Here is a 15,527-nt window from a genome sequence, read left to right on the forward strand (position 1 = left end):
TTCCGGGAGTCCCCTGCGACGAGGATCAGCACCTCGACACCCTGGCTGCTCGCCAGTCTAATTCCCGCGTGGATCCCTTCGCCAGAGAAATCCTCAGGGATGAAAGGAAAGTCTGAGCATGCTTATGCCCGTGCAGCTCTGGGTACATTAATCCAAATAACTTCCACCACATCGCACCTACCGCTTAACCCTTTTCATCAGAGTGCTGTCGACGTGATTAAACGACCTTATACCTTACGCTGCATTCGATCAGCTGCTAATGAATTGCTGCTTTAGGTGGGCTGAAACAGATGAACCAATTATGAAGTCATTCAAATGCAGAACGTAGACTGTCTTGTGGATTTGAAGCGATTATTCGTCAACCTGTGTCCCTGTGTATCAGATTAAACATACTCACTCAATACTGTATAATACTAGTCACATTTTTGCAGCACAAAAAATTCCTACAAAGAAATGTCTGTTTTCTATCCCCCACACGTGGGTTCGCAAGTATTCTCAAGCCGTTCAAGCCCCGCCTCTTCTCGATCCTTCTTAAATAAACACGAAAAGAAGAAAAAATAAAACCAAACGGACAGAAAAACAAGGCGTAATTTATGGACGGCCCCTTGTCAAGTTTTGGCATTAAAAAAGGCTCAGTCCTCGAGACATAGGCATAGGATACCGAGTTCAGACTCGGCTGAAAATAATTCTGGCTAGACGAATTGTCACCGAAGTATATTGACCTTTTTCATCCCAGTGTGGGTAAGGTTAATGGAAAGATAAAAACCCGGCCTCCCGGGGTGAATCGACAAATCAGCTATTGGCGATGAGTGGTACTGTCGAGAATGCATTACTCGTCCGAGAATCTTTGATCTTTGACTCCTGTATCGAGATATACTTGACTCCACGATTCACAATCAGTCGCTTTCCGACCACCAGCCGCTCGCGGTTCCCAATGATATTAATAATCGCGATAGGAGTATAAAATTAAACATTCCAGATCTCGGCCGTCTGGTATACTGAGCCGTGCATTGAGCAATTCCTTCGGAGTGCAATGGATCTTTTGAGAATGAGTAATTTTTGACGATGTTGACAATCGCTACGGAGACCAGGATCACACCTACACCGATCCGTCGGGTCGACAAAGGCACAAAGAATTGAGTTTGTATGCGACAACGTGGATTGGTATCATATGTCAAAGGTTACCTTTCCTGGAACATACCTGTAGCCAAGGCAGACGGGAGGTATAAGATACGGGACCGTTTTATAGCCGAATCAGGTTTAGCAGTCGTAAAATTCTCAGACGTGCCTCCACATCTTCAGCGCGAAGAAGCAACGTGGCGACTGGTACCAATAAGAAAGTTCCACGGATGAGGTACCAACGTTGGTGAACCCAAGTCTCTACCCTCATCGTCAGAGTCGAGGTTCACCGAGGATTGACCGCGATACATATATCCTGAGCACCAGATGTACGTGCGGATGAAGTTCCTCGACGCAAAAGCCATCCTGGTCGGAACACAAGAATTCTCGGTTATGGGCGAAGGACCGAAGACCACTCTGGGAAGGTAGAAGATAGAATCGCGCCAGCGCGGGTCGATAGGCAGCCAGGTTGCCTGGCGACAGCAGCCGTCGCTTCCTACCGCAGGAGAGAAGTTACTTTGGGATCCGCAGACAGAACTCCGTCAGTCTCCGATACGTCAGCTGGGTCGGTGGGTTTCTCCATCAAGAGAACGACGTGCTTTTGGTAAGATTCAATGTAAGTGTAAATCAGACACAGTTTCCTTACGGATTAAACATCATCTAAGGCAATGCCTATGTTCTGCTTTTCTATGAAAATGTGTATCTGATGAGTGCATGGGTTGTTGACGTTTTTCAAATATTTTTCAAATATTTTTCAAATCGCCGCCAGGGCTGCACGCGCGTGTTGTTGACTCGTAGTAAGCAGTCATCAAGTTACGTTAGAGCGCGTAAATTACACAATGGACAATGGCGAAATGTAGTAAAAATTTTAAAACAGTATATCAACGGTAAATGCAATTTCGTCTGTCAGGAGCAATTCGTCCACTTCAACATCTCGATCTGAATGTCATTGTTTCTTTATTTCAGCGTTATAAGTATAAAGCTGATTAGTGGATTGGAGAAATAAATTCTAAGCAATGATCAGATAAGACTATTTTTAAACTGTTCCGTGCATGCAACCATGAACACAGTACGAGCAAGTAAACAAGTGTTCACAATAGTTTCGAGGCACGACATGACATTACAATTGTAAACTTTTTTGAATCCTTAATTAGTAATTGTGTCAATTGAAACAGAGGGATTCTTACCAATCAAGATAATTAAACGTGGTCTGTACGATGCCTAGACTTAACGTCTCTGAACCGCTCAGCACCGAGTCGAAAAAATAAGAACAAACGTGCCGTCTGCGCCCATTTGTTAACCGGAGTCTCTGTGAGCACGAATAAATCATATCTAGCATCCAGTTACACCGCCCGTTCGTTTGTTGGTGCGTTTTGTTCGTTCGTTCGTTCGTTCATTCGTTCGTCTGTTCGTTCGGTGGGACAACGAGTCCAGTTTGCTTAAGTACATCTAGTCAGCTGGTCGCCGGTACCGAGTTTCTAATCTGCAGTTGTTGGTCACCTCGCGGCATCGTCGGTATACGTAATAATTGAGAGTAATTCTTAATTACCTCAAAGTTTTTACAAACTCGATTAGATATTAGCCGACACGTACTTGCATCAAACGTCCAACGATGAGTGAATAGCTTTCGAATGAATTATTGATGTGGTTAGAATTATCCGTGGTGTGTAAATTCGCAGATTTTTAAAAAGAATATGAATTTTTCGACCGGTTAACACACCGACAAACTTCAGTTTTAAACCCGATACATTCCCACGATTTTTGGAAATGACGTTACGCCAGCTAACAAAACACGAGAGAGAATTACTTCACAGGAATTGCCCGTATCACTTATTCAATCAACATACATTAGCAGTGCACTCTGTCACTTAGCGCGGATTGATTCTTTTAAAATTTCCGGGTTTTGCACCGAATGCAGCAAAAGCTCATCGAAAAACTCACCTCCACGTTAATCGTCGGCGGTGAGTAAGGAATGAATTTCGACTTCGCACAAGTTTTTCGCAACTTTCTAATATACTTAGCTTGTAAAATTATCACTCGTGAAACAGTGCGTTAAAATATGTAAATGCATTATCGCTGACGTTACATTACGATTTCCGTTGCCATCGAAACCAGTAGACCGGCTGTGAATACGAGAAAGAGAAGGAACAGTGTCAAAGCTGAATTTTATGATTTTACTGCGTTGACAATGAATGATCAGTGATTGAGAGAAGCCGTTTAAACAAGTGTAAAATAACCGCGATCTAATGACCGATGGCATTGTTTCAGATACTAGGATTCCGGAAAAATGAGACAACGGTTAAAGTGTTCGAATGTGGCCGAAAAATCAGTGCCCAAATGTAGAGGGTGTGCTGAGCCCGATGAAAATAAGCCCAAAATCAAGAGCTGGACGGTTCAGCTCTTGGAGATGCTACCTAGCGACAAAGCCTTCGAGGAGGTTTGCGGCTTCCGCCTCGACGACCTCAAGACCTACGAAAAATTTGTCGCTCTGATGTACCGATCAACAAACCCAGCATCCCTCGGAGTGGCTCGCGCGCTTTTCGGTAAGCCAGATCAAACACTTTATTGGATTGTCTGTAAAGTCGGATGATGAAAAACCTTACACTAATCGATCGGTGAGGGTCAATAATCTGTATGAACCAGCGGTTCTAAAACAAGTTTTTAATTCCATAGCAATAAAAATTAATGTCCACCTCGCAACTGGGCTCACCGAGTATCGAACCTGTCATTTTGATTTGGATTACGCAACTAATTACAGTGTTTAAAATATTTATACACCGTCATCCAAGAATCCGTAGGCCAGGATTCGGGTGTGCATCTAACCACTCTTTGATGAAAACTGGCGCCCACCTTCCAATTAGCCATCATGCTTCTTAACCCGCATTCTTCCTTACGAATACCGTCACCAACTTTAGTCTTTTACATCAGCGGTTCTCAAGGATATGGAGCAACGTTTTAGAGTCGAAAAATTATATACTATTTGAGTTCACCTTGCTCGGTTGGTAATGACTCGGCTCGCGTTTCATTCGAGAAATGTCGATCTACGAGCCTGATAAGCCGGATCAGTAACCGCGAAGTCTGTTTAGTCAATTTACGATTCGGTCTTTTTGACTGTCGCCGCTCTTTTGAACATCGCAACTGGGCACTCGCAGAATCAAGTTACACCCACTACGGCGCGTGTGCAAAGTCAGCTTAAAATGCCGAGTCCAACGAGAATCAGATGATAAACTGACTAGCTAACGGGTAATAAGTGTTATAATAATGTACGAAAATGCATAATTGTTCAATTTAACCCGACAATTTTATAAAGAATGTCGATAGAAGCGAGTAGATAACCACAGTGAATGCACAAATAGTCGTTGTCACCTTGCATTAATACGAGTTTTATCTTTACCACCCACGTCTAACGCGAAGCCTGTGACGCTTCTCTTCAGTGAAAGTATGACTGCCGCTTGACTCGGTACGATGCAGCGTGTCTCTTGTTACTCGTTACTTGTTACTTGTTACTCGTTTCCATCTCCGCTGTAGGTAAGTTCTGACTGGTCGGATATAACCCGATAAGGATATGCGTACGTACACTTTTCCATGGGGCAGACTTAAAGGTCAAACGGAGCCAGTCAAAATAAAGCCCAGCGCCCACGTGAGGTGGACCACAATTGTGAAGATGGATTATCTTGATTATTCTGCAAGTGCATAAGCAGTCGATAGATAATCTGACGATAATCAAAGTTCAAGATGCTAATTCAGCCTAACATTTTCCACTGTTACACTTACAGGACTATGCATGGTGATCGACATCGTGGAGGAGAGAGGCTTTTCTGACATTGACCTTAAATGGGGGGATCCAATGACTTGTCACTTTCCTTTGATCCACGGAATGAAGCCCCCTCGATTGCCATGGACCATCGCGTTGTACACCCTGATGTGGCTCGGCGCAGGAGGCATCATGATTGGGTTCAGCTTCAAGCTAGCATGCGGTTGTTTCCTCCTGCCGTACTGGTACTTTTTTATCCTGGACAAAATGAACTGGAATAATCACAGCTACTTGTACGGCGTCGTCGCGATACTCTTTTGGGGTACCGGAGCCAACAAGTACTTGTGAGTAAACGCGTGTCATTTCTCACACCAATGAGCAGGACGAGTCGTGGTGTCGAGCTGGATTGTCACGTCGTATTAATCATTCCAACAATTCACAAATTTTCCATCCGTTACAGTTCACTGGATGCAAAATCGTACAAATCAGGAGACAACAGCGTGCCTCTTTGGAACTATTTTATCCTCAAATTCCAATTCTTTGCCTTGTACTTCCTGGCTGGGCTGAAAAAGTCCAGCAAAGAATGGCTGGATGGCTACGCGATGATGAATCTCTCCAGGCATTGGGTTTTCGACCCATTCAAGTAAGTTGCTATTTCAATTATAGCATATTTCGTAATGGCGTATCAATAGTTACTCGATAGGATTACGGAAATTACGCGGCGCATTTACCTTTCCTCAGGGTGTTTCTAAGTACCGATCAGATCGACTTTCTCATCGTTCACTGGTTCGCATTCCTTTTTGACTTGACTGTTGGCTTCTGGATGCTGTTTGACCGGACGCGACTGCCTGCTATGGTTTTTTGCACCAGCTTTCATCTTATGAATTCCCGTCTTTTTCACATTGGTGAGACGATCAGTTTTGGAAAATTGTGAAAGCATAAGCTATAAGCACAATCATCCATTTCTGTATCCCCAAAGTCTGTATTCAACCCGAAATATTTTTCAATTCCATTCAGGGATGTTCCCGTACGTCTGCCTGGCCACAATGCCTCTGTTTTGTCACGTTGATTGGCCGATGAAAATCAAAGGCTGGTTCGTTGGTCGTTCCAAGTGCGATGTGCAGAGCAATCAAGTCCCGGATGAAAACCAGCTCAAGAATCAGTGTTATAATAGAATTGGAAAATCGATGGAACAAAGTGATAATTTCATTTCAAAAGAGAAGAAATATTTTTCTGGTGAAGCCGCTTCTAAGACCGAGACTCAGAGTGATGCGGTAGAGACAAGTGACGATGAAAGAAATCAAGAAGATTCCAATGCAAGCAAATATCAAGATGACTCGATGGAAGAAAGTGATCACCACAACTGTTTTAGTAAACAAGAGCAGAAAGAATTAAACGGGAAATCGACTCCCGTTCATCCGAAATACGCCCACGGGCGAAAAAAGAAATTGTTTCGTAAACTGAACGTGACTAAGAAACAAAAAACCGTCGTTGGACTTTTGCTCTTTCACGTATTCATGCAACTCTTCTTGCCTTACTCGCATTTCATCACAAAGGTACATTACAGATCCCTGAAAAAAAAAAACAATTCCTCTTGTTAAAGCTCGGACAGAAGCTGAGTGCTTAAGATTTTAAGTTATTAAATATTGACTGTTGTAATGTTTCAGTGCATTTCAAAAGCCAATTTATAACTACACTCGCCGGACTTTATTTCAGGGTTACAATAATTGGGTCCCAGGTTTATACGGATATTCTTGGGACATGATGGTTCACTCCTGGGATACTATTTTGGTCGTCATTAAGATACACGATAACGTACACAACGAAGATCATTACTTAGATCCGCAAGCGTGGGTCCAGGGAGATCGGTGGTCTAAGCACGGTGACATGGTCAAACAATACGCTCATTGTTTAAAGGTATGATTTACATTCATTACCCAATTAATTAAGTACCTCAATCCCAGACCCGCAAATAACTGTTAGTCACCGCAGTAAACCCAGTCACGCGCTTGTGATCCGCATTATCGCTGAATCAACCTCTAACAAGTCTTAATCGCGATGTATCAACTTGAAAAATTAAAAAGTGATTCATAAGATACTACATGTAAGAATTTAATTGAAATTTGGCATCATTACCTGCCCTACAATGCAAACACTCAACCATTTTTAGGACAATCTTATGAGCGAAAGGCAAAAGGCATTGAAGACTGGGCAACAACCACGTGTAGCAGATCATTGGGCAAGACTCTCGAACAACTTGAGCATTTATATCGACGTATGGTGTTCTCTGAACGGACGTTTCCTTCAAAGAGTATTCAATCCTAAACTAGACCTTCTGACTGCGGAATGGCACCCCTTCCAACCAGTTTCTTACCTGATGCCTCTAATGACGCAATTCAGCTCCTATCGGTAAATCGAATCGATTAGACTTTGACTTTTGTTCTCCAGTACCTATATGTATAGCTGCTTGAAAACAAAATACAAAACCTCAAATGATAGGATAATCGGTCACCCGATAATAATATATTTTCTTGTGTCATAGGAATAAACTGGATGAGATTCAACGCGCCGTTTACTCCTGGTCCAACTATACGGATGTGCTTTTCGTAGCGGACTATCCGGGAATGGAACTCGAGAATTACATTGACAGAGATTTGTCTAACGTGACATTGACCGTGCTCGAAGGTCAGGTAATCTACACCGAAGATGATTGGCAGCAGGGGGTTACGATTTCCAAAGGAAATCACCTCGAAATAAGTCCAGGAAAATTCCATAACGTACAAACGATAAGCTTTCACCCAGCGTGCCTGATGTACACTTTTACTAACGGTACCAAGCAGAGACTCGAAAGAGAAGGGTACATATTTCAAGCGATGGAAAGCTTTAAGCTGTAAAAAAAAAATACTTATAAATTATGAATTATCGTTAACATGATCATGTTACGTTTTCAGGAGAATCGAACCACCAGAAAAACCAAAAGATGTCTTTCCGATTTTAAAAGAAATGAGGTACAAATTGAATGCCTGGAAACGTACCCTTGGACATATCGCTGACGCATTTTTTTACTTCGCTTACGACGTCCCCATGCTGCGCCGAGTTCAGGTCAACTAATTTGAAACACTCGCGTACGTTTGTTACACATGTATATTTTTTTTTTAATCCGAGAAGTCAAATAATTTGTGATGTATGTATAATGTATATACAATGTATATTATACATAGGGGTTTACCTGTTTATATTAGGAAATGGCAACGTTTATTAACCGGATCGTGCGGTTCTGCATCATCATTTCGTTAATTGATTTAATGTTATAAAATGTTATAAAGGTAATTACATTATAGGAAGTCCAAAATATTTACTACTATAGCCGTATATCATCTACACGATCACGATTGATGAGTGCTGTGAAATGTGATTTGCGAAATGATTTAAATGATAATGGTTACGAGGCCCGAATGTCCTAAGTGACAATAGAAGCCTTCAATTTATCAATCACTTATTTATAGTATATACGTTATGATAGGGGGTTATCTAAGCCTTACTACAAGCAGTAAGCCCGTACCGATGTCGAATTCGCAAGTGTCGTTCTGAACTATCTTACAGCAGAGAAGTCTTTGCAAGTATTGCAACGACGTGTAAATATGCAAATAGATAACCGAGACTAACTGATTTACAAAATGTAGAACTTAGCGCTTTGAGAAGCGCAAATAAAAATATCTTATACGGAGTACTTTAATAGTAAGGTACCAATGTTTTACTTTGGTTTGAATATTTCATTTTTTTATAAATTACACGTCATGTTAGATAAGTTTTGTATGATTATACAACTTTTTATTTATATACATAAATACCGAAGCAACGCACAAAGTTTTACAAGGAAGTACAAGGTAGTGATAAAATACGAACATAAGATCACGCTAGAAAATATATTTTATACAATATGTACATGTAGAATAAAAGTTGTAATAAGAAATACGATGAAAATAGATCCAAATTAATATTACAATTCTGTACATTATCGCGACTGATGTATGTTAACAATGTTAAACGCTTTGTCCTGAGCTTTGTGCCTATTGGCAAACATCTAAAACCGAAATTGTAAAAATCGACAAGAAATTTACAAAGCGGATGCACCTATAATGGAGTTGTATGTAATTATAGATATATATTAAATGTTTTGCGAACCATAGGTGCGAAGTTACTTCAGCATGTATCGCGTAATTACAACCGAGCTCAAATAAAACACTCATTATTTTCACCATAAACGGTTATCGTGGTTATCTATTCATTAACCACATCCACACATTTGTCAAATAGCCGATCCATTATATTATCGCACCGATCACCGACCGCTACAGCACATGGAAGCATCAACGATGCCGTGATAACTACTGTAACCACAACACTGTATTCATAAAAATTCCCGAACACGTGCAGTCTACAAGGAAAGGCAAAGTATGCTTAGAGAAATCTATAATCAATGTTTAACGACGGCGTTAAATGTCACTTATTTCAACTTTTATCAAAGCCTACGCATCGCTGATGTGTCGAATACGAATATACAAAAAGGAGTTTGGTTTTACGAAACAATCGTGCTAAAAAACGTGCTTATGTAATTAAATTACTTACCATGAAGGAAGACATTTCTTGGCTTTGCACTCGCGTGAAACATAACAGTTTTTGGATATTTTCGTTCGGCATTGCATGTTGAATTATTGCGCTGACTACGGCATTATTACGTCGGTGCCTAAAAAAGTAAGTAGTAAAAAAGCATGACGTTTAACTCGGTTAGTAAACACTGACTGTACCGCATCATCTTAGGATCATTGTGCCATTCTGTGTGTGAGATAGTTTAATTTGCAGTACATATATGTATATAAATCTGAACGTACGTTTGTATACACAATGATAACTGTATCGATTTTAGGATAACGGTTGCACCATAAGTGTTCATAGCAGGCTTTCTTTTGTGGTTTCATCAATTCGTACTAGTTCCGAGTTAACATGAATGAAGTAGAGCAATAAGGAACGAACAAGATTACTTACATCTACGAAAAAGTTTGGGAATGTACCGTGAACAGATTTTTAAATTGACTAGAGATGAAGAAAAAACGTTTCGACAAAGTCTAGGTTCGGTATACGCGTTGAAGAATACGTGTGATTCGCAATACGGATAAAGTTTCTCAACCGTAAATGAACATTTTTACAATCGGATATGTTACCGAACACGTCAAATGAACAAACGTGACTGGAGGTCGCTGAGACAGTTGGTATTTTAAACCGACAAAGAAACGCCGCTGGTATTATAGACATCGAGTAAAATAACAGCGGTTAAACATTTTTATTCTCAAATCAAACGAAGTTATAGTAACTTCGTAAGCTGCGTGGCGTCCCATTATTATTCAATTCCTGTATCTGACAATGACTCGGGAGAATACTAGAGCTGTTTATTGTTTTACGTTGGGTCGATTAATTATCGAAACCGTTGACGGATACGATTAGGTCCACCTGTAATCGAATGACCATGAGATGGGCTAATGCACTAGACTAATATCAAATTCCACGGACATAAGGTACCCACTATCAAAGAGCGTGTGACAATGCGTTCACGCGGCGTGTGAGGATAAGTCGTGGCGAATCGAATGCCTACTAACGTAAATGACGTACACGCGCGGAAGGCGGTAGATATACATATGTACTCGTATCAAAGAGGGGGAAAATAGGCAAGGCTGTTTATGCCAGAGCTCCGAAGCTGTAGACGTAGTGAGCAAACCGCCGTCGGCTGTGAAGACGCGTGCGCGACTGACCAAATTTCACGAGCGCGGAGCGTGTTGATTTTGTGCGGCCTCAGACGGGTAAACGGAAATTCGAACATGGTAGTGTTGACAATTTGAATTTCTCGTTGAAACTACGTAACTCCGGAGCAGAGTAGACCGTAACAACGTTGCCTGATCTTGCCCCTCGGTAAACAACAATTGAATAGTCAATTCAATGACAAGAGCGCATTTCTATCGAAACGTTAATCTTGTTTGCTTACCATTCATTTCGAAGTATAAGTTTATCTTTAAACGGATGTAAAATCTTGCAAACTAATTACAAGTGCGTTGATGCCGTGATCGTTGGGTTCCAAGAGCATCCTCACCAGCTTACGCGCTACCTAATTAACACTAATTTCAATTAACGCTGACAGGCCAATTCGGTACCTCTGAGGAAAGACAGATATAATGGCCTGGTTTAGAATTAATTCACCCCCTCCATCCCGCGAAACACGTGTTAACGTAATTGTTTGCAAACAGGCCCGCCTGCCTTTGCCTGTATCTTCATTGTCAACATATAGTGTTCTACTTTACTTGATAAAAAGCTAAACTCCAAACATATCACGCTCGAAAAACTGTTCTAATGACGTAGTCCAACATATGCTTAGCTTATGTGCTGAGATCAGTAGCGTTCTTTGGTTAGCGTGACTTCTAGAATAATTTAGTCTAAAACTAGTTGCGCATCATTCACCACAGAATGTCAGCAGCGAGTCTTATACAGTGCGCACTTTTTTGAATTTTACAAGTTCGCAGTTCGCCCATATCGTTAATAAATCTTGTGAATATCTAATTACCGTTATTGAAATGTTCCAGAGACGCAATGGCTGAAGAGGAAGGAGGTAAAAAGAAAATAGGTGAAAAAGACGAATTAGAATATGCGCTCGACAAACTCGGCGAGGGGTCGAAGCTGCTATGGCTTGTTTTTGCCCTTACTGCAACGCCCACGTTATTCAACGGACTCCACGCGACGTCCTACGTTTTTTTAGCCGAGGTACAGTCGACGAGAAAAACGCAGTAGGAAGGATGCGCGTGAGGTGTACGCAAATAATAACATGGAATGTGCACAAGAAACTTGATAATCGAGTAAACACCTTCACCTTGTCACTTGAATCCAACACCGCATGTCCATACAGGTACCCACTCACTGGTGTGCAGTCCCGGAGTTGTCGGCGGCCAACTGGACTGATTCCCAAATTAAAAACATATCATCAGCGTCATCCTGTTCCGTGTACGCCTACAATTACTCGTACCTGGCTGAGCTGGGATTTGAAGGTGCCTTGGAGTATGTGAGCTCAAATGACAATCCAGGAAGCGAAAGCTGCACGGCGATCAGCTACGCCGATGACATTGACGGGACGTCAATCGTCGCTGAAGTACGCTCGCTCATTCTCAGTCTTGCGGTCAAATCTGTGGTTGGCTGGCAATAACTCTTAATTGACGGTATTGATGAATTACAGTGGGATCTGGTCTGTGACAGAACCGCATTACGAAGCAGCGTCCAGATGGCATTGTCCTTGGGAAAATTTCTCGGCGCTAGTACCTTCGGCGTTATCGCCGACAAGTTCGGAAGACGAACCAGCTACATAGCTGGTGCTTTGTTACTGATCGTCGCTGGACCCTTTAGCGCCGTTGCTCCCTGGTATTGGCTTTTCATGGTACTCCGAGCTCTGATTGGAGTCAGTAATTCGGCAATTTATCATTCTTCCTTCACGATTTGTAAGTATTGAAGTTTAGAATCGTATGCCTCGAAGTTGCGCTTTTATCGCAAATTGACGCTGCTATTTATGCTTTAACAAACAAAACAATTAGCAGATCAAAATAAGTAGACCTTAGCGCACAAACTTTCATGCTGCACTGCGTTTAATTTAAGCAAAATGCGGTTCTTAACTAATGCATAGTTGGATCAAAATTAATCGAGAATTCGTAATTAGTAACAGAGGTTGCTGGTCCCAAACACAGAGCCTGGATGGGCATCGTCTACAGTATGGGCTATCCATTCGGAATGATGATTCTCCCGGGAATCGCGTACTTGGTACATGATTGGAAACTTCTTCAATTAGCCATTACCGTACCGGCTATTGTCTTGCTTCTCCATTGCTGGTAACAACTACTGTCAAGATGAAACGAATGCACGCTTAACCAATCTGGTTGCTGCACTAACAACCAACACTCGCTTAATTGTTTCACTGTGCCAAGGTCTTGCCGGTATATTGAAGAGATGTGAGATGACGAATGTTTTAAACCATTTCAGGTTCATGCCAGAATCCCCGCGATGGTTAATGTCTCAAAATCGTCGCAAAGAGGCGCAAGCAATTATCGAAAGTTCATACGGTCCCATTTACGCGGCTAATGACAATCATGCCCTGGCAGCAGACGAAAAGGATGACAAGAATTATGCGCAAAGACAAGACGCTAAAGCTTCAAACGAACAGCTAAGTTTTTCTGAAAAATGGAAAAGTCTGATCGAGTTAGTCCGCAACGTGGAATTGCGGAAGAGAATATTCATCGCGTACTTCGCATGGGCCGCCACGTCGCTTTCATACTACGCAATTGGTGAGAGTAATGCCTGATCGTTTGCGAGTTATATTTATTGTTCATCAAAACGATACGGTTAGTGATACATAATCCGAATTTATTTCATATTTCAGCACTAAACGTGGACAACTTTTCGGCCAATCGATACTTGTATGCCTTTCTGACAGGAGCCACTGAAATACCAGCATACCTAGTACCATTACCACTCTTAGCCATAATGGGCCGCCGTCCTGTTACAGTTCTTTTATTTTCCATATCCGGCGTAGCACTGCTCAGTATTTTACTAATTCCTCAAGCAGAAACAAGCGCTATCACGGCAGTTGCATTGACGGGAAGATTAGCTGTGGCCGCTGTGTTCAGCGTCATTATCTTGCACACTTCTGAATTATTCCCTACGGTGAGTAAATTAAGTTTTAAAACAATAGTATAAACATCCACATACCTCACTCGAAATATTTCTCGAGCACTCGAAGTCACGTAAGAGTTTTTGACGTCATCTCAGCAATTGAAGTCAGGAGGCAATTTCAAATCCCATTCGAAGCACAAGAATTTAAATTAATTCGTACGTCTTGCTTGACATGCGCATCCAGGTTTGCCGAAACAGCGCCGTGGGGACGAGCTCAACCATGGCTCACGTTGGCAGCATTGCGGCGCCTTACGTCGTCGACCTATTAGGGGCAGAAGTTTGGTGGGGACCCAGCACACTGTGTGGCGTTTTGGCGCTCATCGCTGGATTATTGTCCCTGGTTCTACCGGAAACGCGGGGAAGACCTTTGACTGATACCGTCGACGAGGAATTGGCCGAGGGGCGGGGAATCGTATCACTGAAAAACTGTTGTTCGTTTAGATAGAAATACGCCCGCCAATTCGCGTTATAGTACAATAAATGCGTAAATCAGAGATACTGTCCATCGTTGCAACTAAGGTAGCGCAAGTTCACGTTACGGCTGTCGCACGCGCAAGTGGATGACTGGTGGCAAATCACTATATATCTGTCATTTTCCGCATAAAAAAATGACTTATCTGATGAACCGACAAGAAATGCACTGACTGCAACAAGATTTATGGAAGAAATCCTGAAACCGCTGTATGCGGTTATTATAAATATATCTTTGATTACATTAATTTTATAAAACGTAGCTAAATATTCCTAGTAACTACAGGTTTTAATACTGCTGACCAAGTTAAATGAAATAAGTAGAAGAAAGTAGAAAATAATAAAGTGTTTGTATAATGTAAACAATTAAAAATGACCGCTTTTTAAAAAATAATGTTATGTACACTAAATGCTATACCCAATACCACAAGCATTAACAGTATCTAATTCTTAGCTACAAAAGTACATGTTGAAGATATTGTATAATATAATAACATTATTTGAAACCGAATTACAGGTCTCCGTATCTAATTTTTACCGGTTTTCGCGCCAATACACAATGATATACACATATGTGTAGGTATATATGTATTATACGGATTTCAACTTTTTGATCGATTTTGAATCTTACAACTTTCGAAATCGATTAATCACCTCGGAAAGTTGACTTTTAAGAACTGAAGTTATTCATTATTTTCTACCTTAATCTCAGATTTTAAATTAAGTTGAAAAAATATCGAAAAGTCGAGAAGGATCGATTCTGAGTAACCGATTACCTTCTACCAAAATTCGATTTTCGACTGAAGTCAAAGTCGACTTTGTCGTCGCTACCGACGTATGAATGCACAGCAGGCGCTGTTTGACAGACCTTGTGTGGCTTTGTGGTAGCTTTGATGTTTGCTCGCTTGTTGTGTGGCGCCATGCAATATTTTGTCGCAAAGCGCTGACGATCGAAATCTCGCGTGATCCGAGGACGCATGAAATGCCACCTGGGAATGTAATTGATCCTTATATCATATTCCATATTATTTTATAAATTGTATCACAATAAATGCATCGTTACTTGTATAACAAAGGTCAATATATGTATAAACAAATGGGTACTATCAAAACTCCCATCACCTTCTCCTGCCTCAACTGCGAGGAATTGACAATTTTTTTTCTTGAGTTAAAAAAAATATCAGTTTCAATACACCAGTATCTACTATTGTTTTTCACTCAAGCTCAAGCGGAATTAGTAAACATTAATACGATGCTCACGTTTACCGTTATTTACTTGTAGCTGCCGTCGCGTGTAAACGACATGGGTTCCCAGCTAATACAGTGGAACTCGTATGATAACATTTTTCTGCTATTCTGTAGGATATACTATTACCTCCGATAATCATAGTGTATATTTCGTAGGTTAAAATATCGTCCCGAATCA

At 41.3% G+C, this 15,527-nt stretch overlaps 2 protein-coding genes and 1 long non-coding RNA gene across 7 annotated transcripts; 2 read left to right on the forward strand and 1 right to left on the reverse strand.

The window, feature by feature from the left end:
- Positions 1 to 937: 937 nt before the first annotated feature.
- Positions 938 to 9,138, forward strand: LOC124185307 (vitamin K-dependent gamma-carboxylase). Of its 3 annotated transcripts, none has more exons than XM_046575962.1 (10): positions 938 to 1,735; positions 3,388 to 3,662; positions 4,896 to 5,217; positions 5,334 to 5,516; positions 5,615 to 5,778; positions 5,891 to 6,429; positions 6,590 to 6,790; positions 7,044 to 7,282; positions 7,416 to 7,730; positions 7,825 to 9,138. In XM_046575962.1, exons 2-10 carry the CDS (start codon positions 3,407 to 3,409, stop codon positions 7,982 to 7,984), a joined length of 2,379 nt encoding a protein of 792 aa, XP_046431918.1. In that variant the 5' UTR covers positions 938 to 1,735; positions 3,388 to 3,406; the 3' UTR covers positions 7,985 to 9,138. The 3 variants fall into 3 exon arrangements, with proteins under 3 accessions (XP_046431918.1, XP_046431909.1, XP_046431901.1); XM_046575953.1 differs by having other exon boundaries at positions 939 to 1,723; XM_046575945.1 differs by lacking the exon at positions 938 to 1,735 and adding an exon at positions 2,515 to 3,080.
- On the reverse strand, positions 8,658 to 10,491 carry LOC124185370. Its single transcript, XR_006871376.1, has 2 exons — positions 9,503 to 10,491; positions 8,658 to 9,264 (listed from the first exon to the last, which is right to left on the reverse strand). It is a non-coding gene; the product is annotated as an uncharacterized LOC124185370 (long non-coding RNA).
- A 126-nt stretch (positions 10,492 to 10,617) lies between these two features.
- LOC124185347 (organic cation transporter protein) lies at positions 10,618 to 15,199 on the forward strand. 3 transcript variants are annotated; one of them, XM_046576037.1, is made up of 8 exons: positions 10,618 to 10,749; positions 11,503 to 11,680; positions 11,823 to 12,062; positions 12,147 to 12,405; positions 12,621 to 12,789; positions 12,941 to 13,242; positions 13,338 to 13,621; positions 13,815 to 15,199. In XM_046576037.1, exons 2-8 carry the CDS (start codon positions 11,510 to 11,512, stop codon positions 14,073 to 14,075), a joined length of 1,686 nt encoding a protein of 561 aa, XP_046431993.1. In that variant the 5' UTR covers positions 10,618 to 10,749; positions 11,503 to 11,509; the 3' UTR covers positions 14,076 to 15,199. The 3 variants fall into 3 exon arrangements, with proteins under 3 accessions (XP_046431993.1, XP_046431984.1, XP_046431975.1); XM_046576028.1 differs by having other exon boundaries at positions 10,663 to 10,837; XM_046576019.1 differs by lacking the exon at positions 10,618 to 10,749 and adding an exon at positions 10,919 to 11,409.
- The last annotated feature ends 328 nt before the right edge of the window (positions 15,200 to 15,527 follow it).

Source organism: Neodiprion fabricii, chromosome 1, assembly GCF_021155785.1.
Source record: "Neodiprion fabricii isolate iyNeoFabr1 chromosome 1, iyNeoFabr1.1, whole genome shotgun sequence".
NCBI classification, from domain to species: Eukaryota; Metazoa; Arthropoda; class Insecta; order Hymenoptera; family Diprionidae; genus Neodiprion; species Neodiprion fabricii.